This window comes from Marmota flaviventris, chromosome 18, assembly GCF_047511675.1.
Source record: "Marmota flaviventris isolate mMarFla1 chromosome 18, mMarFla1.hap1, whole genome shotgun sequence".
In the NCBI taxonomy this organism is placed as follows: Eukaryota; Metazoa; Chordata; class Mammalia; order Rodentia; family Sciuridae; genus Marmota; species Marmota flaviventris.
In genome coordinates this window covers 485,837-513,565 of record NC_092515.1, presented here as the reverse complement: position 1 = coordinate 513,565, position 27,729 = coordinate 485,837, and the positions used below count along the sequence as shown (strand labels likewise).

General features: G+C 42.6%; 1 protein-coding gene and 1 pseudogene across 2 annotated transcripts; one reads left to right on the top strand and one right to left on the bottom strand.

Moving 5' to 3' along the window:
- Positions 1-11,936: 11,936 nt before the first annotated feature.
- LOC114079786 (zinc finger protein 154-like) lies at positions 11,937-24,361 on the top strand. 2 transcript variants are annotated; one of them, XM_071604837.1, is made up of 4 exons: positions 11,937-12,082; positions 14,639-14,765; positions 16,022-16,450; positions 24,165-24,361. In XM_071604837.1, exons 1-4 carry the CDS (start codon positions 12,050-12,052, stop codon positions 24,317-24,319), a joined length of 744 nt encoding a protein of 247 aa, XP_071460938.1. In that variant the 5' UTR covers positions 11,937-12,049; the 3' UTR covers positions 24,320-24,361. The 2 variants fall into 2 exon arrangements, with proteins under 2 accessions (XP_071460938.1, XP_034491182.2); XM_034635291.2 differs by lacking the exon at positions 24,165-24,361 and having other exon boundaries at positions 16,022-19,238.
- LOC114079785 (G patch domain-containing protein 2-like pseudogene) lies at positions 20,365-22,259 on the bottom strand (annotated as a pseudogene).
- Positions 24,362-27,729: the final 3,368 nt, after the last annotated feature.

The following is a 27,729-nucleotide window of genomic DNA, read 5'->3' as shown; positions in this document are numbered from 1 at the left end:
TGGCCAGGCATGGTGGCACATGCCTTTTATCCCAGCAATTAGGAAGCAGAGGCAGGATGATTACAAGTTCAAAGTCATTCATTACAACTTAGTGAGACTCTGTCTCAAACTAAACAGAACTGGGGGTGTGGCTTAGTGATTACAGGTCCCTGGGTTCAACCCTAGTATGAAGGAGGAGGAGGAGAAAGAAACTATTTTATAAGCCTAATGTAACTTTGTTATAAAACTTAAATAATTAATATGAAAGGTGAAATCTAATTACCAAACTCAAAAATATTGATGTAAAGGTTTTTTAAAAATTTTTATTTGTTTTAATTAGTTATACATGACAGTAGAATGCATTTATACACTTTGATATACATAGATGGGATATGATTTCTCTTTTTTTAAATATTTATTCTTAAGCTTTAGGTGGATACAATATCTTTATTTTACATTTATGTGGTGCTGAGGATGGAACCTGGTGCCTTGTGCATGCTGGGCGAGCACTCTACCACTGAGCCACAACCCCAGCCCCGATTTCTTTTTTCTGAGTGTACTTGTTATAGAATCATTTTGGTCATGAAGTCACATATACACATAAGGTAATAATGTCTATTTCATTCTATTATTTTTCCTGTTCCCACATCCCCTCTCCTTCCCTCCCATCACTTTCCTCTACCTAATCTAAGGTAACACTATTCTTCCTTAGTGCCCCTCACCTTATTGTGAATTAGTATTCACATATTAGAGAAAACATTTGGCCTTTGGTTTTGTAGGATTGGCTTACTTTACTTAGAATGCTATTTTCCAACTCCAACCATTTACTGGCAAATGCCATAATTTTACTCTTCTTTAAAGCTGAATAATATTCCATTGAGTATATATACCACATTTTCTTTATCCATTCATCTATTGAGGGACACCTAGGTTGGTTCCATAGTCTAGCATTTGTGAATTGAACTGCTATAAACATTGATGTGGCCATGTTTCTCCTGTGCTGTGATATAAACCCAGGGGTTCTTTATAAGCTGATCATATTCTATTATTATCCTTGATATACTATGAAGCTAAGAAGAGTGTTAGGACATGAATGCAGGTTTCCACAAGAAAGGTGAAGGGGGAATCCTGGTCATATACAGATCCTAAAGATACAGCCCCTCCCCTGCTCTGGCCATCGGTGGACCCCTGCAGGTCATACTGATGGTAAGTAACTGGAAAGTAACATGGGTGGGAGAGCCAGGCTCAGAGCCCACCTGGCCTGGGATGGTGTGAGGAGCACTGCACATGGAGCCCAGCAGCAGGGCACTGTGGGAGCAACTATCTCTGAAGGTGTTTTCTCCCATCTGTGAATCCACTGTTTCCACACACTGCCCCTGTAACTCTTTTGACATCAGGGCTCTGAGGCTTTTTTTGCTCAACAAAATAAACCTGTATGAGAATTCTGTTTAAAGTATTCTCCTTTGAAGTCTTTCTCCTTTTCCTTATGTTAGAAAGAGTTCTATTGTTCAATTTCTGGTCTGTAATTATACTAGTTTCCTCCTATGTTATTGAAGACTTAATATTTTGTCATCTGCCTCATAATCTAGGTTTTTAAATTCTAGATTTTAGTTCCTCTCTTTATAGCTTTCCCTGCCCCATTTTACGATGAATTGCTTCTCATTTTACATAGACTGAGGAAGAGCTTACTTAACATATTATTTTTATAATAAAATATTACTCATTTATTCTGTCCATATTTAAAAGCCACATCTATAATTATAGCAGCTGACTTTTCCAGAAGCATGATACTTTCTGGATGATTTTATCTGTAGTGCAACATCACGCGTATTCTCACTGCTCCCTTCTTCCACTCTCTTCCCTGTTCTCCTCCTCCCTCCCTAGGTGTGCAGGGTCACTCTCTCTTGCTTCACACTATGCATTTGCTCACTATCTCCCTAATCAATGGCCTCACCTAATCACAGAATATTTATAAATGAGAGTGTGACCCTGGACACAGGAGAATGAGGGTGCATATAGAGTGATTTCTAGACTTGGAATCTTCTCTGTGTGGACTTACTCATGTCAAGACACTGAGGAAATGTTCCTCAGTTGAACTTATGAGAGGTCCTGGATGTCATACATTCCCTCTCTCTTTTCTCATAGTGTTAGTGAAAACATCAACGATGGAGCTATGCAGTTATTGATATATTTATAAAACCTGATCTCTGTAATGCGATAACAGGCTATATTTCTTTTATACGCTGGTCCACCCGTCAGGCAAACTCACGTTGTCTCTTTACATTGAAAAGCATGGACATTACAAGTGCACCCTAGTAGATAATGGTAGATAACTTCGTTTGGGGGAGGCTCTCAATTCAGGCTAACACTTTAAATCTCATGATGCTTTATAAAATACAAACAATGCTTCTCGTGAGGTAGTGTTCATACAGGAAAAAAAATAGATGACCTGCTTAACAGGAAAAAAACCCGTCCCTCCTCTCCTAAATATAGGAAATAGCAATTCAAAGTACTGAATTATTTAATATCTCAAGGGTAACACAATAGTTTTGGAGTCCCCTATAGTCTCTTGTATCTAGAGGCTTGGTGTTCAGGTTGCTGGTATTGGAGGTGAAATTTTAAGAGGTAAAAAAACACACATGATTATGATTGGATGCCTCATTCTTCATATCATTGTCAATATCCAGGGGTTGAGTAGGTCTCATACGACAGTCTCATAGCAGGCACCACTGTCACTCCTTACCCCAATGGGAGGCCCGTGTGCCCTCAGAAGGGGATGTTAAAAACTGGTATCTCTTCTGCTTCTGGTTCAAAATGTAATCATTTAGTTGCTCCCTCACAGGCTCCTGCCATTTTTATTAATACCATGAGACAAGACATCCAAGGGATCACTTTTGCAGATCATGCAATATACTATTTGGACTTTCAGTCTCCAAAAATGTAATATAAGTAAATCTATTTTTTATCATCAGTAACCTGTGTCAGCCATTTTATTATAGTGAGGAAAAGTAGACCATTTTATCAGTTTAAAAATTCAAGTTATTTTTTAAATGTCTTTTTTTCTATTTCAGGTACATTTCATCTTATCCTAAGTGTCTTTACATATATTTTCTCTTTCCATTCCCCCTGCTCACAAATATCTGTGCCTTTGAGGAGTCTTTAAATTCAGTTTGAGTGACTGGATTATAGGAAAGTGTTGGGTGGATTATCTATATTAATCGATTCAATTTCTCAAAAATGATAAATTATAATGCAGTTATCAGTTTGGAAACTAAAAAACGTGAAGGAAATGAAGACTAGAATCAAAGTTTATACTACCTAAAAAATGAGGGGGCACACTAAAAAGTGTTGGACAATGGTATTTTCTTGAAAATTCAGTCCATTTGAGGCAACACAGATATTTGACCTCATTCTATCACTCTTTTTTCAGTAAATATAAAACTTTTAGTTAGGCTGGCATAAAGACCTGAATTTACTTGTCCTGTTCAAAACCACAGATACCCCTTGTGGTTGCAGAGTTATGTCCCCTTCACGTCTAAAAGACACATATAAGTATGATTGGCTTTCTCCATTCCTGGTATCATTTTCACGGTTCAGGGCATCAACACCTCTCACATGAAAGTTTCATAGCAGGCACTGCTACTGCTGAGTGATCTCAAACCACAAAAGCATTCCATGTAACACCTTGGTCTAATGCCGTTCTAACTTTTTTACAGACATAGATAGAAGTTCATTTTTCTGATCCTTAAATCTATACCATGAAGCTGTGTGCCGAAGCCTGTTATTACTATTTGACCATCATCGTTATAGCTATAAGCTGATTAACAAAAATGCCCTAGTAAATTTTTGAAATTGTGATAGAATACAAATACCAAAACAGTGATTATTTTAACCATTTTAAATTATATAGTACAGTAACATGAAGAGTATTCACATTGGTCTGCCACCAATCTTCAGAAACTTTTTTCATTGCAAAACTGAAATTCTATACCCATTCAAAAACTTTTCATTGTTTTTTCCCTTTGCTTCTAATAGCCATAATTTTAGGTTCTGTGTCTATCATTTTGAACACTCTGGATGCCTCACCCAGATGGAATCATATAGTACTTGGGACTGGCTTCTTTCTCCTCACACAACGATGGTTATCCAGGTTGTAGCATGTGTTTTTTCCTTTGGGCTGTGGTTGTGGCTCAGTGGTAGAGTGCTTGCCTACCATGTGTGAGGCACTGGGTTTGATTCTCAGCATCACATGTAAATAAATAAATAATATCCATCAACAACTAAAACAATATTCTAAAACTCTTCTTTCCTCTTTAAGGATAAATAATATTGCATTGTATGTGTATACCATTTTGCGTTTATGCATTCATCTCTTGGTAAACTTTGGATTGCATTTGACTTTTGTGAATAATGCTGCTAGGAAAAATGGGCATACAAATATCTTCAAGACTCCACTTTCAATTTTTTAAATACATAGCAAAAAGTGGAATCCTGGGATCACATGGTAATTCTACTCATAATTTTGTTCAGAAATCTCCTTTCTATGTTTCAGGAACCTCCTTTCTGCATCAATTTACATTCCCACTGTGTGGCACAAGTGATCCAATTTGTCCACATCCTTGACAGCACTGCTATTTTCTGTTTGGTGGGGGGCATTTTTTCTTATTGTTTGTTTGGGCTAGGATCCATTTATTATTGTTTGTTTGGGCTAGGATCCACCCTACTGATTGAGAGTTGACAACTCATCATGAAGTTTTGAATTTGTGGTGCTAGTGATCAAAACCAGGACCTTGCACGTGCTGGCTAAGCACACTCCATCATGGAGCTATATCATCAATCCCTCATTGTGATTTCAATTTGCATCTATCTAATAATTAGTAATTTAAGCATTTTTTCATAGGTCTGTGGGCCACTTGTATTTGTGTTTGGAAGAAAATATATTTAACCCTGTACTATTTTTAATCAGATTATTTGGTTTTCTTTCTCTTCTTTTTCATTAGGAGTTGTTTGTAAACTATGAATATGAATGCTTTATCAAATATATGATTTGTACATATTTTCTCCAATTTCTTTTCCAAATTTTTGAGATCTAAGCTGGGTTAATTTCAAAAGCAGTGGTTAACTATTTAAGCTCCTTTGGATATTAATTGAACTTCATTTATTTGTAAAACATTGGCTTTATGATAATAAGATTCCACATAGAGTGATATGGCACATCTCTTCATTTATTTAATCTTTAATTTTTTTCTAAAAATTATACTGATTGTTGAGTTCCCCATATTTTTATTTTAATTCCTTGAAATCTGAAAAATATCTTTGAATTGATAAGCTGACATTACAGTGCAATATTTTTATATTTATTTCCCATATTTAGTAAGTGTCCAATTTTTACATTAAATACAATTGATTCCGCTAATTAAATTTAACAAATTGTACAACAGATTTCAAAAATAAAGGTTATTTAGTAATATTTTGCCATATTTTAATTTCCCATTATATTGTCTACACAGTTACACCTTTGAAAATTTACAGTTTTGATAACAATTGTAATGTTATTTCTGACTTTAATAAAGATGAATACCCTGTTTCAACATCCTAGCTTCAAACAATCCTCAAATCTTATCAAAATATTTTATGAAAGGATGTTAAACAAGTATTATAATCAAACTGTTCATGTCACATTGAATTATTTTTAAGTGAAATTAGGCTTTTTTAAGGAGACTTTAAATTAGTCACAGAGATGCAAAGTGCTTTAAATAAATGAAAGAAACATATTAATGGAGCAAATTTTTAAAACTTGATGATATTTAAATATCTCAAACATTTAAACTTTATTAAACACATATGAGATGTACCTCTAAGCTCAACACAAAGCATCTATCAATATAAAAAAAAACAAAGCTTTAGAATACATTCATCAGTGGGAAAGATTTATAAATATAATAAAGTGATGAAAATTTGTTTTAAGCTACTTGAATAAAAGTAACACATACTTTATTTTTCTCTCCAGGGTCTTTGAACCCTAATAAATTTATCTTCCCTTCCAGATAAGAGAATGATTCTCAGGGAATTAACAGTGGGAGTTGTCTTCTTCCAGACTACAGTGGGAATCTTGGCAATTCCTCACTTGCATTTCATTATTTATTGTATTGAGTGGAAAGAGTTTGATGCCCAAAGACCTGACTGTAAAGCACTAACTTTGACCAACTTCTTGACTATTATCTCAAGAAGAATTTCTCAGACAGTGATAGAGTCTGGGTGGAAGTATTTCTTGGGTGGCATTGGATGTAAACTTGCCATCTATCTTTATCAAGTTGCCCAAGGGATGTCTCTGTACACCACCTGCCCCGTAAGTTGCTTGCAGCAGTTGTAATCAGCCCCAGCAGCTCCAGGTGGATGGAGCTTAAACATAGAGCTGCCAAGTCTGTTGATCCCTCTGTTCACCTAACTGGCTTGTGCCTCTGCTTCTACACATGGTGATCACCATGAGGGTGACTGGCCCTCATATCAGCAAAAACATCACTAAGAGATTCAATTTTGGGTACTGTTTGGGGTTGTTTCTGGCACTAGTGCAACTCCACTGTATGTGTCCATGCTCTGCTTCACTGCTGTTCTGTGTTTGGGTCTGTGGCTCCAAGGTAAGCATCCTTCTCATGCACAAGAGGCAAGTCCAGTATATTCACAGTGCCCACTGCTCCCCTGGAGTGTCCTCAGAGTCACCCAGGCCATCCTGGTCCTGGTGTTTAACTTCATTTCTGTCCACTCATTGTTTTCCATCCTGGTACTTTATGTATCATTTTTGATAGTCCAAGACTATGGGTGATAAGCATCTTTGCATTTGTAAAAACCTGTATATCCACTTTTAACCCCTTCTTCAGTAAGAACCCTATGCCTCTACACTCTATTATTCTTGCTGGGGGAAAAGATAATTTTCTCTAAATTTGTCACAGGATTTTTGGCAATTTGTGGTCTCTGCACCATATATATATCACCATTGTGGCCCTGGTGAATTCTGTGGTCTATTTTTTCTCCCCTTCTCCATTTAACTCTTTATATTTCTCCTGTTTTGAATCCAATCCAGTTTCTGGTGCTCCCCTCTTTTGTTCCAGCTTCATGATTCCAGACATTTGGCTACTTTATGCTAACAAGCAGTGATGCCTGTGCCTCTCAGTTTTACTTTTCCTACTGGAGAAAGAAATTTATATCTTTTGCAACTGATTATACATCTGAAATATTCCTATTCTTTCCAGAAAACCAGTTTTACTTTCCCAATTTATAAGTGAGTAGTAAGTTCAAGATGTTCTGCTGGAAGTGTGTGATACCTTGTGTTTAAGAGAATTATTGATCTTGTTTTGTCCCATAAAATAAGATAGCATGAATAATTATATAAGGATATTTAATATAATTTGCTATGATCTTCGGTGGAGATATTAGACATTTATGAGATAACAAATGAAAGTTAAGTTCAAGGATCTAGAAGAAAAAAGTCATTGTCTGGCTTGCTCTCATGATGGTCCAGAAAGGCCCTTGAAGAGCACTGGACTTTTCCAGTCCTACTTCCAGGTGTGGGTGACTTGACCGACACAGGCTCCTGCAGGCCTCAGGTTTCTCCACTGGGTCTACTGCCTGGAGTGAGGATCTCTCAGCAAGGCCCAGTGGCCTGCAGCTTCCTCTCGCCACTCTCCTGCAGGTGGGTTTCCAGCAGTGTGGCTCCACTTAATCACCTGTCTGGGAACAGCTTCCTGGGGAAAGCCAGATCGAGGATTTTTGACAAGTTCCAGAAACCATATTTCAAGCAAGTTCTGCCACTGTAGCTCGGTAGTGACTCATTCAATGAGTTCAGGCTCTGTCCTGTTGACAATACTTGGAACTCAGTTTGGGAATTTAAGACACTCTCTTGAATACTTGAGGTTTGTGTGTGTGTGTGTGTGTGTATACACACACATATACATATATACACACACACAAATTACACTAACTTTTACATCAGATAATTCTTATTATATTTTTATGCTATATGTTGTATTATATATCATATAATAATATGTATTATACCAATTCACATATGTGATATGTTTTTCCTATATTATTTATAACTATATCCTATATCATCATCTGGGGCACTAATGCAGAACAGATAGGCTGGGTATTATTTTGAAAAGTGAATACTCTACACCAGTGGTTCTTACTTTTTGGCATCTGTACATATGACTTGGGTTAATTAAGAATATGCAAGCTTAGGCTCACTGAAATGGAGAGACTTGTGATACTACTATTCTACTTTATCTAGAATTTGGGAGCTGTAGCTCTTGTTCACTGACTGTAATGATATTACACTGCATGAAGCCCTGGTCATAAAAGGGAAAACATGATGAAAACATTTTGATTAATGAACAGAATTTTTAAATCTTTATAATGTCAAAATATCTCAAACTTTACATTTTATTAAATGTATTTAACATGTACCACTGAGAACAACACAAAAATATATACTAACATAGATATCTGAAATTGAGTTAGCTCGCTGAATTATACTCCTGCTATGCATAACTATAAAACTTTCTAAAGTATTTGAAGCAGCTTCTTTGAGATCTTGAATGATAGACAACACAGAGGCCTGCACAGAGGAGAGGAGCCCAAATATCAGAGGGTGGAGGCACCTGAGCTCAGAGCCAAGGCCTGAGATGGTCATAGTCAGTCCTGTTATTTCATCGTCTTAGCAGGCCCTCCTTGTTAGGCCAGCTCTCTGGGTTCCATCAGTGTAGAGGCTGAGACCCTCACCCTCACATCAGAGGTCAGGTCCAGAGAAGTGTCCCCAGGCACTGCATCCCACCTGAGACTGATCAACATGGCAGGACACGATGAGGATGATGAGGCCCCCACTGCAGGTCCTAGACATCACAACGACACCAAGGCTGAACCTAAATGTGGGAACAGGGTCCCGGTCTCCAGACTTACATTTAGGCATACTTTGTCCCAGGAAGCTCTGATAAGAAACAGCTTGGGCAAAAGACACCCGTGGAGTTTTCTGGAGCCTTGAAAGGTCATCTTAGGGAGACCTGGGGACCATCATGTTGGGCCTGGCTTCTCGCTTTCAGCTGGCCCACATGGATCAAGCAGATAATGAAATACAAAGCAGAATTTTAAAAGAGGCAGATTTAGGTCTAAGTTTGTAAATAAGGATGTTTTAGGTCTAAAATGAGAAAGTAGCTTTAAGTTTTCCAACATTTCTTCTTCTAGCAAGAAAAGTAAAGTAAAAAGCTATAAAATATGATTTATTTTTTACTAAGAAAATCATTTTATGTAGACATATTTGAATGTATTGCTGAAAGAAAACCTTTAGACAAATTAAAGTAAGCAGCTTATTTGATGATATAAAGATTCATGAGTGGAGCAGGCCCTGAACTAGTAGAATGAGTTCAGAGGGTTCTCCCTAGCAGTGTGAGCTGTGAGCTTCCATAGGTCAGTAAAGAAGTCCCTGTTGGCTCTAGTAGGCCAGTTGGCCTTTTTCAGGCATAGTCTGATGAGTTGCTTGACTAGTATGATTGGATAAAACCCAACAGCATGTGATTGGCCGTTGTGATACCTGTAGCTTAGGTTTTTGGTTTGTTTGTGTATTAAGTTAGGTTGCAGTTTATTATATGTAGAGAGTAGAGAGACAATCTCAGACTAATGACCTCCTGTTCATTTAACAATATGGATACACAGAGAGAGAAATGGATCCATGTGCAGACACAATACTACTAACATTTTTACACAGAATGTAGACATATCTGAGACTTTGACATTCCATTGTATAATTTTATATAGTGTAGTATCCTTTCAATAAACAATTGAAAAACTTATTAGAAAAACAAATATGTAATAGATCACTTTTCTTCCTTGCAGCTTTATACAGAATTCCTGCTAATTACAGAGATTCAGGCACCTGGTTCTGCAGGAATCACATCAGAAAAAATAAAATTTACTAAATGCTCAACAAAATAATCTAAAAACTGGTTAAAGTGTGTTTCAGATAGCAAGTAAGAGTTATTAAATGAATAAAAATCTTTTCAGTGAATTGACATTTGAACTTGACTCACTGAGTTCTTGATTCACTGGGTCTGGGTTCAGAACTGAGAATGTGTATTTCCCATGAGTCTGCTAGTGACATTGATGGCGAACATCCAGGAATCAAACTAGGAGAATCACTGCAGTAGGAAAGGTGATGATGTCTAGTTCCAGGGCTAGCGCACACAATAGTGTACATGTGCAGGTCCCAAGGGCCAAAGCCAAGGATTCTAAGCCACATGCCCTGAATGTCTCTGCAATGGACAAGGCAGATAAAGGCTCAGTAGGGTGGAGTCTCAAGCCTTCCACTGCTACATAGTCCTGTGAAATCTCCACCACATAGACCACCTACTCATCTGCTTCTTCTACCTGTAACTTATTCCAAAATACACACATAGCTCATCCCTCACTTCCTTCAAATGTATGCTCACTGACCCTCTTAAAAAGCACCACATCTCTCATTTTCCCTTAGCAAAAGAGCATTTATTTTTTTTTTTGAGATTGATCTTAGATTTCTGAAAGGAAGTGACTATGTCTCAGATCTCAAGTAAGAGTTTTTAAGTGGAAAAAAGCATTTCTCAATGAATTGGACACTGTTTACTGACTGTGTAGGCAGGAAAGATGTTTTCTGTGCAAGCCACAGTCAAATCCACTTTTGTACTACTGCTTCAGTGTGGCCTCAAATTCCTCCTCTATCATATAGAGGCATGTCTATGCCACTCTTTTTTTTTAAAGAGAGAGAGAATTTTTTAATATTCATTTTTTAGTTTTTGGCAGACACAACATCTTTGTTTGTATGTGGTGCTGAGGATCAAACCCGGGCCACACGCATGCCAGGTGAGCACACTACCACTTGAGCCACATCCCCAGCCCCACTCTTTATTTTCATTCTTGCCCCTAACAGAAAGCACACAAGCTGACCAACTGACTTCAGTGCTTCAGGATGAAGCATTTTAATTGCAATACAATAATTTTTATTAAGCTTCCCTAGGAGGGCACACATTCTCTGTGTGAATGACTCTATAAAATATGTATTTGGATCCATAACTTTTGGGAGCATCTGAAATAGTAAATTTGACTTCTAGGTGCATACTGAGTTTTTTTTAATTTTTAAATTGTCTTAATTAGTTATACATGACAGTAGAATGCACTTTGATATACATAGATGGTATATGATTTCTCATTTTTCTGAGTGCACGTGTTGTAGAATCATATTGGTGATGCAGTCACATATATACATAAAGTAATAATGATTGTTTCAATATACTATCTTTCCTATCCCCACATCCCCTCCCCTCCTATCACTTCCCTCTACCTAAGTAACACTATTCTTCCCTAGTGCCCCCCACCTTATTGTGAATTAGTTTCTGCATATTAGAGAAAACATTTAGCCTTTGGTTTTATGGGATTGGCTTATTTTGCTTAGCATGATATTCTCAAACTCCAACCATTTACTGACAAATGTCATAATTTCACTCTTCTTTAAAGCTGAGTAATAGTCCATTGAGTATATATACCATATTTTCTTTATTCATTCATCTATTGAGGGACACTTAGGTCGGTTCCATAGTCTAGCTATTGTGAATTGAGCTGCTATAAACATTAACAGAGTTTAAAATTTTAAGTTTCTAAACACTTGGGCTACCAGCTGCAGACAAGACTCCTTAGCAACTGCCCCTTCCGCTTTCAGAAGGGAGGAGTCCTTTCCTCTGTGCTTGTCCCTGGAGCTTAGCCTGAACTCCAAATGATCACCACCCTTATGCGTGACCTCTGGAGCTAGAAAACTGCATTACCCAGAAGGCTCTGCACTGTGCAGCTACGCCTGAGCCAATGACAGCTCAGGAAGTGGGCGTTTCCATGAACGCACAACGGGAGGGCGGGACTTCCGGCGTTTCCTAGGAGGCGGCCATTTTGCCGTTGCTCGGATGTGTCCACCAGCGCCCGGTGGGGCGGAGGGCGCCCCGCGGGCCTGCGCAGAGTCCCGGGGCCGCCGTGACCGCGCCCGCCGGGGGAGAGTCCAATGGCGGCGGCCGCGCCGCGGGACCCCGCGCGGGTGAGCGCCGCGGCTCGGCGGGGGTGTGCGCGGCCCGCCTTGTCCTGTGGGGACGGGCCGGAGTGACCAGCCGGGGCGCGCGCCGGGGGCTTAGAGGCCTCGCCGTCTGTTGGGTTTCAGACGTTTCTCTGAAGCGACTTCACAGGAGGAACCGGTGGAAGGGCGACGAGCTCGTGGGGGCGCGGGGCGTACTTCTTGGTCCCGCGGCCGTGAGCAGGAGGTGGGAGGCAGCCAGCCCGGCCACCCCATTGCAGGGCCAGGCGGGGTGCCAGGGTGAGCGTTCCGCCATCCCAGAAGTCAGGCTGCCCCTTCTCGTGGCTCCATGGCCCAGACGGGCTTAAGGAACCTCCTCGGGGAGTGCATGCGCCCCGCCAGCCTGCTGCTGCCTCCTGCGTCGTGTGACTTCAGGACATTTTTCTAGTTCTTGGGTGTGGGGCCTTGGATAAACTCCAAGCCTAGGGTCCTAAGGCCACGCCAGGACCTTATGGAGGTCCTCCCTGGAACTGACACCTGGAGGTTTGCGGATGAGTGGAGGGGAGCCTGACCTGGGAATGTTGAGGAAGCCGCGGGTAGGGATTGTGATGTGCCTGGAAAGTTGGGTGACTGTGCTGCAGGCAGTGGGAAGTTAGGGTCAGAGGTCTGACTAGTCTCCATCGCCTGCAGAGTGGAGAACAGACAGGGGTTGAGGGAGAAGGAAGATCAGGGTGGAGGCTCCGGCCATACTCCAGGTGAGGCTAATGGACCACCGTTATAGATTACATTTTGGATGTGAAGTTCTTTTAAAAGGCAACTTCTAATTTGGACATTGAGGAAACAGGATTCAGGAATGACCCTGTAGTTTTTGAGGGAATTCAGTTTCAATTAACTGAGATGGAGAAGATGGTATTAATAATAGTATTCACTGGGACATCAGGAGTTTTGATTTGGCTATGTTAAGAGTGTAGAGATGTTTCCACCAGAGAGGCAGAATTAAGTGGGGAGCTGAATACACTGATGTGGAAATCTGGCAAGTGGTTGACAATGGAGACATTCAAAATGTGGTTGTTGTGGACTAAAGTTAGTGAGCTGTGAATCACATTGAGGATTCATGGTGGAAGGCATAGGGGGCATTGGCAGGGTTGGATGGAGCCAAGAACAGTGCCTCTTGGTTCAGTTTCCAGTTGATGGCAATAGGCTTTACAAATACATTATGGGAATAGAGGTAAAGGAGGTGAGTGGCCATGAAAGTAGGAGGTAGCAAACAGGATGTTTTGCAAGTAGCATAGGCTTTCACCGGAGGAATGGATGTGGGATGGTTGCGAGGTATAGGTATATTTGAGGCAAGATGACACTTTGGCTGGACTTGGTGTCCAATCTATGGAATTGCTAGGATTTTAGGTAGTGACTTTAGTGGGGCCTAGTGTTTCATTCTGCCTGGAAGATAAAGCCAGGGGCAGATGTAATCACGTCTGTGATAGTCACTTGCCTGGGGTTGAATGAAGAGTGGAACAGATCTTAAAGTGTTAGGTATATAGAGAAAAGTTGGATATCTGGTACAGACATGAGAAGAGTAGGGTCATGAGTATTTGAGATGAACACATGGCCAGTGTGGCTAAGTCTGGGGCAAAAACTGGAGCCAGGCAGGGGACTTGATATAACCTTGTCTGCCACCACTAGTGGAAACTATGAGAAGTGCAGGGCAGTTTTTGATCCTGTTCATATTTGTCAAGCATACTGAGAGTGTTGTGTGCTGTTACAAGTATTGTGTGGTGTTTTGACAGCTGGTGAAATTCGGATGATATCAAGTAAACTGAATATAAGTTCCTGTCCTCACTCTTCTCCAGCTAATAATATCTCCACATAGACAATTCTTTATATGAAGGGGACCAGACATAATTTCTGCTTATTCCTTTGTAGCAGATTTTACCTCCTTACCAGCCCACGTAGTTACCCAAACATATCAATTGAGGGGACCAGGGATTATCTTACCCTTTTGGTCCTAAAAAAATTTGCATCCCACAGCCCCTGGTTCAATTTTTCTGGACCATACCTCTGTGTAGTCTTAAGTGATATACATTGTCCTCTACAAGGATTGTCGTTAATCTATCCAGTATCAGATATTGTATGTTTGGTCATCCCCATAACCTAGGGTGAGAATTTACCTCCACCAATGGTGTGAAGAGGAGGTAAGGAAATCAGGAAGATGAGGTGTAGGACAGTGAAGTTGTTTTGTCCATGGGACTTTGGTATCTCTAGTTATGAGGGATGTGTTGTGTAAAGAATGATGTGCACTTGGACAGCAAGTAACTCTGACTGTCCTGGGGTCCTGTATTGAGACTGACATGATCTTGGGTACAAAGGGGCAAGGGCAGATACTTCTGTGCCAGGTCCCTAGCTAAGTTATCTGTCCACCTTCCTGTTGTTGATGCTGTGCCTGGTGATCAGTGAACCCATAAGAGTACAGTGGCAATTGGAAGCTTGGGCATGGAATGGGCATGAGATAAATATGTGGGGGAATGGATTGTGTGTCCTCAGGGAAGGGACTATTTGTGGTTTGATTTTCTTCCATTATGGCAGGGCAATATAACTTTTGAAGATGTAGCCATACACTTCTCTTGTGAAGAATGGAATCTCCTTGACCAGGCTCAACAATGCCTGTACCGTGATGTGATGGTGGAGAACTTGGCCCTTATAACTTCCCTGGGTAAGTTCCTGACACCCACCCATGAGCCCCGAGCAAGTCTGTTTTCTCTCCCTTTCTCTGAGAGGCAGGTCTGTCCTCACACAGGACCATTGGCTCTACTTCCCTCTGCTCCCTGGGTAGGTTCTGTGGTTAGTAGGATTGAGATGTGTACTGCTTCTCTTTGCCTAAGCATCCCCAACTCTGTTTCCCTGTAGCCTCACAAGGAGACTCGGGATCAGAAGCCTTGCAGTCACGTTGCTGCATCCTGCCTTCTTTCCCTCTCCATGATTCGATGTCTTTGTCCAGCTTTGACACCTCTATGTGCGCCAGGTTCTGCTTCCTTCTTCTAACCAATGTTTCCTTATGACTGCCTGTACCAGGGATCATGCCACTGAAATGCTCATACTTACAGGGACTGTACTATTCTTACAAGACCTTTCTTTAAAATTTTCTTTCTAATATTTGTTTTATTTCTCTGGGCTATCGTGTGCTAAATTTTTTCTGGGTCAATGCTGGCTGCTCTTGTTTCCCATCCTTCCCTTAGTACTTGTATCCCTAAGTGCCATGTTTTTGTATCATTTTGGAATTGAGGTAAATAGTCCTCATTGGTTCACAAACAACATCAAGAGGAACTGAGAGGAAGACTGCCCAGGTTAAGAAAATGATGTGAAAGCTGTGCTCGCATCGTAGCAGATATATATTCTGTTTGAATAGTGTTTTGGTGCCAGTGCCAGTGGCTGGAGCTCATTTCTGTTTTTCCTTTGTCATTTTGATACTTTTTTAATTTGTCAGCTCCACTACTTGTCACTTCTACTCTCATATCCAGCCTGCAGCTAATTTACACATTTCTGAACTCCCACTTCTACAGTGCTCTCCAACATTGGCCTTTATATATTGTGTCATGAAATAAGCATACATCCTTAAACTGTCCGTAAAGGCCAGCTGCTCTACTAAAGGCATATATTTTTTGGGGGCCTGGATACACCATTCCATACAACACTTAGGTATCGTCAGCAGAGAAGGTTATGCAGGAAGTTGTTTGCAGAGGATAAAGTTTCAAATTCTCCCTCTTCTCTTTCTGTCACATCACATGGTGTGTCCCTTGCCTCATCAACTCTCCCCCATTCTGTCATCTTTCTAACCCACTATTGCTGAGCCCCTCATTCTCAACCAGAACCCAACTCCCTTGTCTTACAAACAATCCCATGGATTTGCTCCTGGGCTTGTAGCAGTTGCCCCTTCCCACTAGCACTTTGACTAGCATTTCTTGCTTTCAGATTGTTGGCATGGAATGGAGAATGAGGAGGATCTTTCTGAGCAGGATATTTCTTTAGAAGATGTGTCCCAAGTAAGGACTTCAAATGAAGGTCTGTCTCCCCAGAAGGCTCCTCCTTGTGTGATGTATGGCCTGGTCTTGAGAGACATTTTGCACATAACTCATCACCAACAGGGAACACATTGTCAGCAGAAACTGTACAGATGTGGGGCATCTGGGAAACAGTTGTATTTCTCTGCAGACATTGATCAGCACTTTGGAGAGAAACCCTTCAAAAGCAATGTGGGAAGAGCCTTATTTATGAAGAGGTACAAATTCCATGAATCAAGGGAACCCTTTGCCTGCATAGAAGTTGGGAAGGACTTCCTGGCCAGCTCAGAATTTCTCCATCAACCAGCCACTTGCATTGAGGAACAGTCAAATGGCAAAAGTAATTTGGGGACTGTCTGTCACAATGGAAAAACTCATTTTGACTATAGAGAATACATACAGACATGCAGCCATGAACACACAACTGTGCAGCAGCAGAAAACCCACACTAGAGAAAGATGTTATATGTGCAGTGAGTGTGGGAAATCTTTTAGCAAAAGCTATAGCCTCAATGACCACTGGAGGGTTCACACTGGTGAAAAGCCTTATGAGTGTGGGGAGTGTGGGAAATCATTTAGGCAGAGCTCTAGCCTCATTCAGCACCGGAGAGTTCACACTGGAGTGCGACCTCATGAATGTGAGGAATGTGGTAAATTATTTAGCAACAAGTCCAACCTCATCAAACATCGGAGAGTTCACACTGGAGAAAGGCCTTATGAGTGCAGTGAATGTGGGAAATCCTTTAGTGAGAGCTCAGCACTTCTTCAGCACCAGAGCGTGCACACTGGAGAAAGGCCTTACGAATGCAATGAATGTGGGAAATTCTTTACATATCATTCGAGTCTCATAAAGCACCAGAAAGTTCATAGTGGATCGAAACCTTATGAATGCAGTGAGTGTGGGAAATCATTCAGTCAAAATTCCAGCCTCATTGAACACAGGAGAGTTCATACTGGAGAAAGGCCCTTTAAGTGCAATGAATGTGGGAAATCCTTTAGCCAGAGCTCTGCACTCCTTCAGCATCGTAGAGTTCACACTGGAGAAAGGCCTTATGAGTGCAGTGAATGTGGGAAATTCTTTACCTATAGTTCCAGTCTCCAAAAACACCAGAGAGTTCATACTGGTTCAAGGCCTTATGAGTGCAGTGAATGTGGGAAATCCTTTACTCAAAACTCCAGTCTCATTAAACACAAGAGAGTTCATACTGGGGAAAGACCTTATGAGTGCAACGAATGTGGGAAATCCTTTAGCCATAGCTCTAGCCTCATTAAACACAGGCGAATTCATACTCGATAAAGGCCTGTGGGAAATATGGAAAACCCTTTAGCTGAAGATCCAATCTCTACAAACTTGAAAATTCACCTTAGAAAAGTCCTTGTGAGAACAGTGAACTTGAGAAAACATTCAGCTGAAAGCCTTATCTCAGTGGATACCACAAAGTTCATATGAGAAATATACCTTTGATGTGCATGGATATGTTATTGTTCATTATACCAGTTCTTGAAGGGTTTTGGTGGTGCCACTGCCTGAATAGGACCACATACATCCAAGCATCCACTCACATTCCAGGTATGTGGGAGATAGGCTGCACTCATTAACCTGCCTGGGCCCCGTGCCAAATTCATGCCACTGAAAGCTTAACTCTACCTGCTGGAAGGTGCCCACAGTATGCACCATTCACCCACCCCAGTGAAACAGGGCTCTCCCGTCTGTGAAAAGGATTTGTACGTAGGCTAAGCATTCATCCCCTTTTCATCTATTTCTCTCTGATGAGTTAGTCCATGCCACAAGGACTGTGCTGTTGACTTAGGAAGGTGGACCTTTTTCAGAAATATTGTTGGTTTCATGTGACTCTTGATGGAATTTTTCCTACCACAGAATCACCATGTGTGGGAACCACCTGTGTCTCATTGCTCCGGTTGTCTGATAATAAAATCTTTATTGGTTGAGGCACCAGTTATTTGGGGGAATTCTATTTACTGAATGTAGTTCTTTGAAAACAATTGGGATCTTTTGGGTGAACAAGTTTGTTGGGATCCCAAACTTTGTGTCCCTAGGGAGGGTAGTGGAATGATGGCAGAATACAGCTCTTTCTGGCTTGGGCCTTCTGTATTGCTGCCTGAGGCTTCCAGGAAAACCTGCAGGGCGCTGTTTGAAGTCGGGAGAGGTAGTGACAATCTGATGCTTCTGAGAGCAACATGAACTTATTTTCCTTTTCAAAGGGATATTGCCTCAAGCTCAGTATTGGCTGGGGTTCCTGTTTGTCAGGCCCTGCATGGATCTGTATGCCCTGACATTCTGAGTTCCATAGGATAGCATCACAAGCTGTAAGATTATAGTTGTTAACAGAAATACTGGATTAATAGGTAGTGGAAGAGACTATCACAAATTGATTGGTGCCTCTTTTACATGGGTATCCACAATGTTAGTCACTCTGGCTATGAAAGATGAGCAGGTCAGAAATACTTAGGACCGTATCTTGTGTAGCTGAAGTTATTGTCAGAGACTGCTCATCTCAAGGCTGTACTGTGCAGACAGGAAAATAAGGATTCTAAGAAGGGAGATCTTGGTCCACTTACATGGCCTCTGTGAGCAGGCAGTATTCCTGCCAAGTCCAGAGGAAACAGTCTTCACCTCTTAGCTATGTTTGTTACCACTGAGGCAAGAGGTCCCCCAGGGCATGAGGAGAAAGGTGATGGAGTCAACATCGTCAATCCTGATTTTTCAAAAACAAATTCAGACTTTCACCTGTACAACAATAGATTCATTCATATCCTGGAATTGTATGTTATTGAAATCGTTTTAAGTTCTCATGATTTTTCCCCTGGGTATATTCAAACAGCATATATGAGATTTATCAGTATTGCTTATATGAGTGGGATTTTTGTTTTTTAAGAGAAAGGAAAAAGGTTTGTGGCTTTGCTGCAAAGAAGAAACACTGGGTACTCCTGTCCCCAAAGCTGTGACTCTGCCCATCAACAGGAACATGATATTTGGATATTTTTTATTGCTGAGAAGTATGAGGTTATATGGCTATAACCTATTTTTTATTTATTCATCTGGTCATAGATATTTTGGTTGTTTACAACAAGTTTTAGATTTATTGCAAATAAAAGCTGCTGCAAACACTTTTCCAAGGATGTGTTTAATTTCTCTTGTGTTAATGCCTGAGTCACAGAGTAGGTGAATGTATAACCTTTTAAGACTTGCTGAACTCTGATCTCACATGCTTGTTTTCTTTGGATTCCTATGAGCAGTGTATGAGAGTTCTGGTTCTTCATATCCACTGGATATGGTTAGTTTTTTAAGAGTAAATGTGTAGCAGTGTAATAATGTAGTTTAGTACCATTTCCCTGGTGTTTTATTATACTGAGCATTTTTTATTTACAACCAGAATGTTTTTGATAAAATATATTCATAACTTTTGTATAACTTAAAATGAGTTTTAGCTATATTCCCTTTTATCAACAAATAAGTTGATAGAAAAAAATACAAAGATGTATGTTAGACCCTATGCTTCAATAATGTGAATTTTTAACTGCAATCCTGAATGCGTAGTGCCTAATTTTGTGTATATGCCTTATACACAATGCAATGATCACATCTACATATATTTTAAAGTTCAATTTGTATTATTAGCATATTCTCCAGCATTTTCTAATTCTAGATAATTCATTGAATCTTTTGCCACATTCCTTGATGTAAAATCTCCCATCATGGCTAATTTCCATTTGTCACATGATGTCACTGCAGAACATGGAATTTGAGAAAGTTATCAGTAGCACACCAATGTATTGTTTCTACCATATTTATATAGTAGGCACAAAAAAAGCTCAAGTGCATAGAAAATAATGAAATATAGTAAAATGAATAAGAAGCTTTTTTATATCTTTAAAATAGTTTGAGGTATAATTTACTCAAACTATGTGTTTAGAAAGTGTGTGTGTGTGTGTGTGTGTGTGTGTGTGCATGCGCATGCACTGTGAATTGACCACAGGGGCACATTACCACTGAGCTACATGCCTATCTAGGGTCTCATTAAGTTGCTTATTATGCAACAAATTATGCTGAGGCTTGCCTTGAACTTGCAATCCTCCTGCCTCAGCCCCTGAGTAGTTGGAATTATGGGTGTGCACCACTGCACCAAGCATTACTTCTAATGTTTTGATGCATAGTCACACCTAAAAATAAGTTTTTTCTGGTCTTTAGTTCATCTTCCTCAACTTAGAATTCTATCCCTTGTGATGGCCACTTTCAGTTATGTGCAAAAATGAGAAAGACTGCTAAGAACCAGATGAAGTCTTCCAACCAGCTTTCTTTCCCACTTCTGAGGCATCACACTGCAGCTCCTGGCACACAATTCAAATCAGCATGGTATCCTCTTTGAGAAGGTCAAGAAAGTAAAAGGAATGTGGAATCTAAAAATTTATCCAGTTCAGAATCCATTTTTTTCTACTTAAGCAATGACCAGGAGTCCACTGGGCAGGAGATTAGGGACAGTGACTCTCTTCATCTCCTTGCCATTCTTCACTATTGATGAAGAGCCCAGTGTCACTGTTGCTATACAAACTGCTGGTTTCCCATTCTGATATGTTTTTTGTTTATCTGCTTCATACTCTATTCTTTATTTCCTTCCTATTTTGCTTAGGAAAGTGCTGCTTTCTGCTGATTCACACAACCATGACCCAGTGAGGTCCAGGGAGTATTCTCCTTCCAGCAGGACAACACTGCTCCTTAGTAGACTTGAACAGGCAGCCTCTCTCAGAGCTCCAGTCTGAACTTTCAGGTTCTCTGAAGGCTGGCAGCCACCTTCTCCTGGCAACTGAGTGGTGACAAGGTGCATTTTCAGTAAAGAAATCAGATTCGTGCCAAGAATGTTGCTTATTCTTTAACTATGGCATTGAAAGCTGGGTGCTGTTTGGCTACCGTTGTGTCATCGGAGTCACTGAAATTGGTGACTGGGCCACTTGTCAACAATTTTTAATGGCCTCATCCAGATGTGACACAGAGGCCTCACTGTATCAGCAAGTGTGTTCTGCCAGGTGAGTAAAGTCAGACTGGGGCTTCCAAAGCTGCTGTCTCTGCTGCCAAGGGCTCAGGGACATCTCCTCCCACCGCTCACCAAGTTTATTCTGCTCAGATGTCTGCTCCCAGTCTAAGGCTAAGTCAAGTACCAGCTCATCCTTGAGGCCACATCAGATAGCAACTGTGATGTTAGCAAAAACAAGCAAACTCAGGGAACTAGATCTCTGTGCTTTCTCCCCAATTTGTCACTGAATTATCAGACTAGTCAAATGCTCGTTCAGAATCCTTCCCTGCCTCAAAGATTGCATTTCAAATGCAGACAGTACAATCATGAGACTCCCACACCTCCAATCTTGCTTATATGCCCAGGGTGACCCTGGGTCCAGGTATGTCCTGGAGAGAAGTAATCCATCCAAGCCACACATGGGCAAAGTGCTGACTCCAAAAGATGAAGGTGGGGAGGCAGAACGGTAACTTCTCATTTGGACCTAGGACAGGGGAGTAGCCCTTCTAGGGCAGAAACTGCCAAACAGAAAGTCCTGGTGACTGGGCTCCCTCCAAGATTGAGGGTCTCAACAGGACCACATATGTGGGAGAAACAAGCATATTTCGAAGGACTCCACCATGCCCCAGCCTGGCCCCGAGGGCTTGAGCAAACATGGCTTGGAACACCATGCCTACACAGAAACAGAGAAGAGAGCTGTAAGAGGCCATCTTGGATGGGGTGATAGGCCCTGAAAAGCAATGCCCCATCACCCTTGTCCCTCCCTCCAGCCATTACAGCCCCATGGTGTCATTAGCCATTGAGCTGCATCCCAGTGCCCCATCCCCTCTGTCACTGGCCCTGACCCCACCCTCTCAACCTGCTCCTTCCCCTTTCCACTACCTATTAATCCAGTGTTCATGTAGCAATCACGGTCCCTTGCCCCACACTGCAACTATTGGTGCTATCCTAGGACTCATGGCTCCTTTGCAGGACGAGGGAAAGAGATTTCTCTCAAGGGAATCACACAATAACACCTGTGAACAAATTTCACACTGTACTGAAATTTCACAGTCACACCTCCCAAGTGAGCTCAGAAGCCACAAAGTACCACAGTAGCCAGGCTGTAAGTTAGGTCCATGGTGCTTTCCTTGGAGGCTTGGGGAGAAACACAAATCAGGCCCAAACAGAAGAATTACTTTCTGCCATAATACCCTGAGGCATACGTGTGGAATGCTCTCAAATGCTGCTGCTGCTTTCATTATGACAGAACTCTACTGTTTTCAAATCACTCAATAAAGTGAATAGGGCTCCCAAGATTAAAGGTGGCTTAAGAGATAAGACATTGGGGCCGCAGTTATAGCTCAGTGGTAGCACGCTTGCCTAGCATGTGTGAGGCACTGGGTTCAATCCTCAGCACCACATAAAAATAAGCGAATAAAGGTATTGTGTCCATCTACAAACAATTTTTTTTAAAAAGAAATTTATCATCACACAAAGCAGAGAAACAAGAGGCAGGTTTTTCCTCAGGCTGGTCAGGTAAAGGCCACAAAACTCATCACTGGTCATGAAAGACAATATCTCTGGAAAACGTAGTCTATCTTTTAATTCACAAGCAGGACTCAACCAGGTCTTTGGGGCCAAACCTGAGTCAGACCCAGACCTTAACACGTTGGGAGTGAATGCTGTCATCTCACAAATCCTGCTCTGGGTTGGGAAAGCAAAGACTAACCACTTCCCTATGCAAAAGGAGTACCAACACACACTGTGGGCGCCTGGCAGGTGATAGAGGCCACACGGCTTCAGTTAAAGTACTGAAGGTGACTAACGCTTGGGCAAAGACCCTGGACAGGTTTAGAAGTGCAGCACAAAGCTTCAAGCTTCCCCCACACCTGGAATTAATGTGGACGTGTGAATGAATCAGGTTCAGTTCAGGCAAATGGCATCCTAAGGGATTTCCTCCAGTGTCATTGCATTAAACAAGAAAGCACCCAACTTCTAGGACATTAAGGTGTCTTCCCCATGTGAACTTTGTGGTACCTGAGGAAAGGCATTTGGCTGATAGCTTTCTCATATTCAAAACATTTATAAGGCCCTACTCCAGAGTGAAATCTGGTGTTGAATGAGGCCAGAGCTTTGGATAAGATTTTTCCACACTTAAGACCCTCTAGGGCCTTTCTCCAGTGTGAACTCTCCTATGGTCTCTGAAGTTGAAGTACACGTTTGCTGCACTCATAGGGCCTTTCTTCAGTATGAACTGTGTGGTGTTTAAGGAGTGCAGACCTTTGGCTAAAGGATTTCCCATATTCATTGCACCCATAAGACCTTTCTCCAGTGTGAACTCTCAGGTGTAGAATAAGGCTGCAGTACTGACCAAAGGATTTCCTACATTCACTGCACTGATAAGGCCTTCATCCAGTGTGAATGTTCTGGTGGTTTAGAACACTGGAATTGTAGGTAAAGAATTTCCCACGTTCATAAGGCCTTTCTCCAGTGTGAATACTATGCTGCTGCAGGAGTGCAGAGCTCTGGCTAAGGAATTTCCCACATTCACTACACTTAAAAAGCCTTTGTCCAGTGTGAATTCTGTGATGTTAGATTGGGTTGGATCTTTGGATAAAGATTTCCCACATTCCCCACACTCAAAAGGCCTCTATCCAGGGTGAACTTTCCAATGGTTATTGAGGCTGCAGCTCTGGCTAAAGGATTTACTGCATTCACAGCACTTATAAGGCCTTTCTCCAGTGTGAACTCTCCAATGTTGAAAGAGGTTAGAGCTTTGGCTAAAGGACTTGCCACACTCTGAGCACTTACAAGGTCTTTCTCCAGTGTGTACTCTGGTATTTAATGAGACTGGAGCTGTGGGTAAAGGATTCCCCACACTCTCTGCACATGTAACATCTTTCTCTAGTGAGGACTCTCTAATGCTGAACAAGTAAGTGTGTGTTTGGGGATGAACACTTCATCACATTCTTCCCAGTTACAATGAGTTTTCTCCTGCGAGAGGAAGCACCATACTTGGTTTTGCTATTTGACTTTTCCACAGGAAGAAGACTGTTGATGGAGAAATTCCAAGCTGGTCAGGAAATCACTTCCAACCTCCCTGTGTATAAAGGCCTTCCTGGTTCATGGAATTTACAGTTCTTCACAAATGAGGTTCTGCCCATATCACTTCTGAATGGCTTCTCTTCAATATGCTGATTCTTGTGCTGGAAAATTTGTACTGAAATAGAATTGTTTCTCACATGCTCAACACATGCACATTTTCTGCTTGTGGTGTGCTTCCTTATGCTCAGCCAAGTGAAGGATGTCTTTTAAGATAAGGCCACACATCTCACAGAGGTTGGTCTCTTGGAGAGATAGAACTGACTTGGGAGTCATAATCTGTGACACTTCCTCTTACAGAAACACTCTGCTCAGAAGTTGCCTCCTCGTCCTCTATTCCACACCACCAACCTGAAAGAAAGAAATAATGAAATACATATTGATGCCGTTGAAGGAGACAGCTCCATTACAAACATTTCTTGCATGTGTAATGCTCCCAGGAACAAGTCTATGAGACTGCTTAAAGGACAAGGAGTTGGTGTTGAGGATAAGAATGAACTGCTTAGCAAAACTGGGCCCTGACAGTCACAGAATGGGGGAAGCCTTAGGAGGCCAGAGATACAATTGCAGGTGTGACACAGGAGAGGCAGGGCCTATGACTTGTTCCTCTGTAAATAACTTTGTCAGGACCTTGTCTGATGCTGACACCCAGGGCTATGCAGGTGGGTATATCCAAGAAAACCATCACAACACAGCTTCCAGTGCTCAGGACCAAATAAGAATGTGTGCACACCTCAGGACCAAACATGAAGAAGCTGATGCTAGAGAACCATGCAGACAGCATGGAGAGACATAGGTGAGACCCAGGGCCCAGATATGAATTACTGATATGAACTATACATACCACCCCAGGATAAAAAAAAAAATCACACTGCATCCAGATGATGCAGGTAGTAAGAGAAAAACAGGAGAGGCAAGGGGACACCAGCCAGCATAGTTCAGCACATAGCAGCCTGCAGGAAAGGAAAACATCATCACAAAAGAACTTCAGGGAGGATGCTCAAAGAACAGCTCATGGTCTACTGAGGAGCCAGCACCTAGGTACCAGCAGTGCTGCACAGGCAGGGTGAGGAGATGTTAGTCATAAATGGGAAGCAGTACCTAGAAGACATGGGGCACTGGATATGGGAAGGCCACTGTCAGCAAGAGGGAAGTAAGGGGGACCCATTAGGGTGACTGCAAGCCCCCTCAACCTGCATCCTCTACAGCCAGGCATGGGCTTCACAGAAGCTGGGGTTGTCCAAGAAAAGAGCAGTGTTCACACTGCAGCCCTGAAATCAAAGCACCTACCAAGGGAACTGGGGAGGAAGTTGAGCCTATAGTCCTGATATGCTGCTGAGGAGGAAGGGAAGGGCAGAGGCTACCTCAGAGCACAGAAGCAGGTGTGAAGACTTTACCCAGAGAAGTATAAGTGCCAATTTTCCCACCATCACATCAGGGTACAAGCATCTTTGAACCTCATCAAGGAGATCCCATTCTTGAGGAGAAACAGAAATCCAATCCTCAAAGGTCACAGTGCCCTGCCGGGGTGGGGAGAGATGACATCATAAAGAGTCCACTCCTGAAGCTCCACAATCCATCCTCATCTACCCCATGCCCATCTTCTTCCTAGCTCCATATCTCAGAGGAGAAACCAGGCCCTGGTGTCATTGGTGTCACTGTCTACTCATAGGCCCGAAGATTGTTCAGCCACCAGGCACAAGGGCAATGACACAAAGAGACATGCAACTGTGGGCTTGGCAAAGCAGCATCCAATGCTAGTGTCAGGTAATCCTCTGTATGACCAAGGTCACAGAAGTCTCAATTCCAGGCACCTGGGGCCATCACACCATTCTCTAGACTGCACACTCCTCACGTCTGGACATCACAGACATTTCCATCACAACCCTCTCATGGCCCCATGCTAAGCATTTCCCTGGCCTCTTCACATTCCCCTTTGTATCCCATTGGTGAGAGCAGAACTGTCCCCTAGGGTTATGGGGATGGCAAACACACAACACATGACACTTAGGCAGATGAGATCCAAGCAACTTATTAGTCACATATATTCCCAACCTGGGAAAGGAGAAACCACACACCATCAGGGGCTGCACTATAGATAAGAATGGACAACCAGAAATTGTGGGATGCATGTTTTCTAGGATCAAGAGGGCAAGGTGACCTATGGTTCGAGTATGATTCCTATGGTACGAGTATGCAACTGGCCTTACTCCATCACTGGTGGGGAACTAAAACTCACTACCAATGCACTGATTCCAACTTGATAAAAAGGTTTACTTACTTGGTAGACCTTACCCAGGGTATAGAGTGGGGAGAACCTGTACTCAGGGCATAAAAACCCATAACAACTGGCCTTATTTCCAGGCCTTACATCTCATCTTGGCAAAGAGCTGCAGAATAAACCTTCTAAGTCAACTTCCACGGCACCCAGGGCTCCCAACAGCAGTGGCAGCCCAAATCCTAATGCAAAAGCCTTCCTGCCCAGCTTGATTGGAATCTGATACCCAGCGCCTTTCCACTTCTGGCCCCACATGCCATCCCTCAGTTGCAAAAGTCTTCCTCTGCCCACCAAACCTTCAAAGCCCAGCTCCGCTGCTCACTCCTCTGAGCACCATGTCGCTCTGAGATCACAGGCACGGCTGGCCTCATCTGCCAGGCTGGAACAAACCCTGCGCCCCGCTCCCCCGGGCACCACACACCCTGGAGAGCCCAGGGACCCTCAGCTCGACTCGGGCCTGAGTGTCGTCTTCCCTTCTCACTCCTTTGCTGCCGAACCACTGCTCGCCCACTCTTCCTCTGAAAGCCTTGGCCATGCAGGACCGTCCTGTCCCCAACACGTTCTCCCTTCACGACCACAAGACCATTCCTCAGCCCAGAAACCCAGGCACGTCCCCCCGCCCTGCACCGACACGGAGCCCGCGGGAAGAGGCGGCCTCTTCCCCGAGCCCCAGCGGACTGCCCGGGCGTCTGCCTCGGTGCTCTTGTCCCTGCGCCCGCCGTGGGGCTCAGGGAAGGGGTGCCGCCTCCCGGTGCGGGAGCGGCCTCGTCGCCTTCGTACCGTTCTTCCTTTAACTGTCTCGAACGTTTAAAAACCCCACCACGAACGGCGTCCCAGCTCCGCTCCAACCCTCCCAGATTCCAGCGGCCTCACAGGAAAGTGGCATGACTCCGCCCCACTGTTAGTGGACTCCGGAAGTCCCGCCCCGAGCGCGAGTGTGGCGGAAGTGCCGCCCGGCGCAGGCGCGGCTGGGTGACGCGTTTCTGTGGAAGGAGGGGGGCTGCCGCGAAGGACGCCGGGAAGCGCCAGGGCACGACTGGAGGGCCTTGGTCCGTCCAGTCGGGCTTTGGAGACTGGTTAGTCCTCGCACTGACTTTGGAGGTTCCACAACTGAGCAGTGTTATTTGTTGATGGACATTAAAGCTTGTTTTGCCATGTTGTCTATCAAATGAGCAAGCTGATGGCAGTGGTAGCTGCTCAACAAATGGTTGTAGGTAGGGTTTTGAAA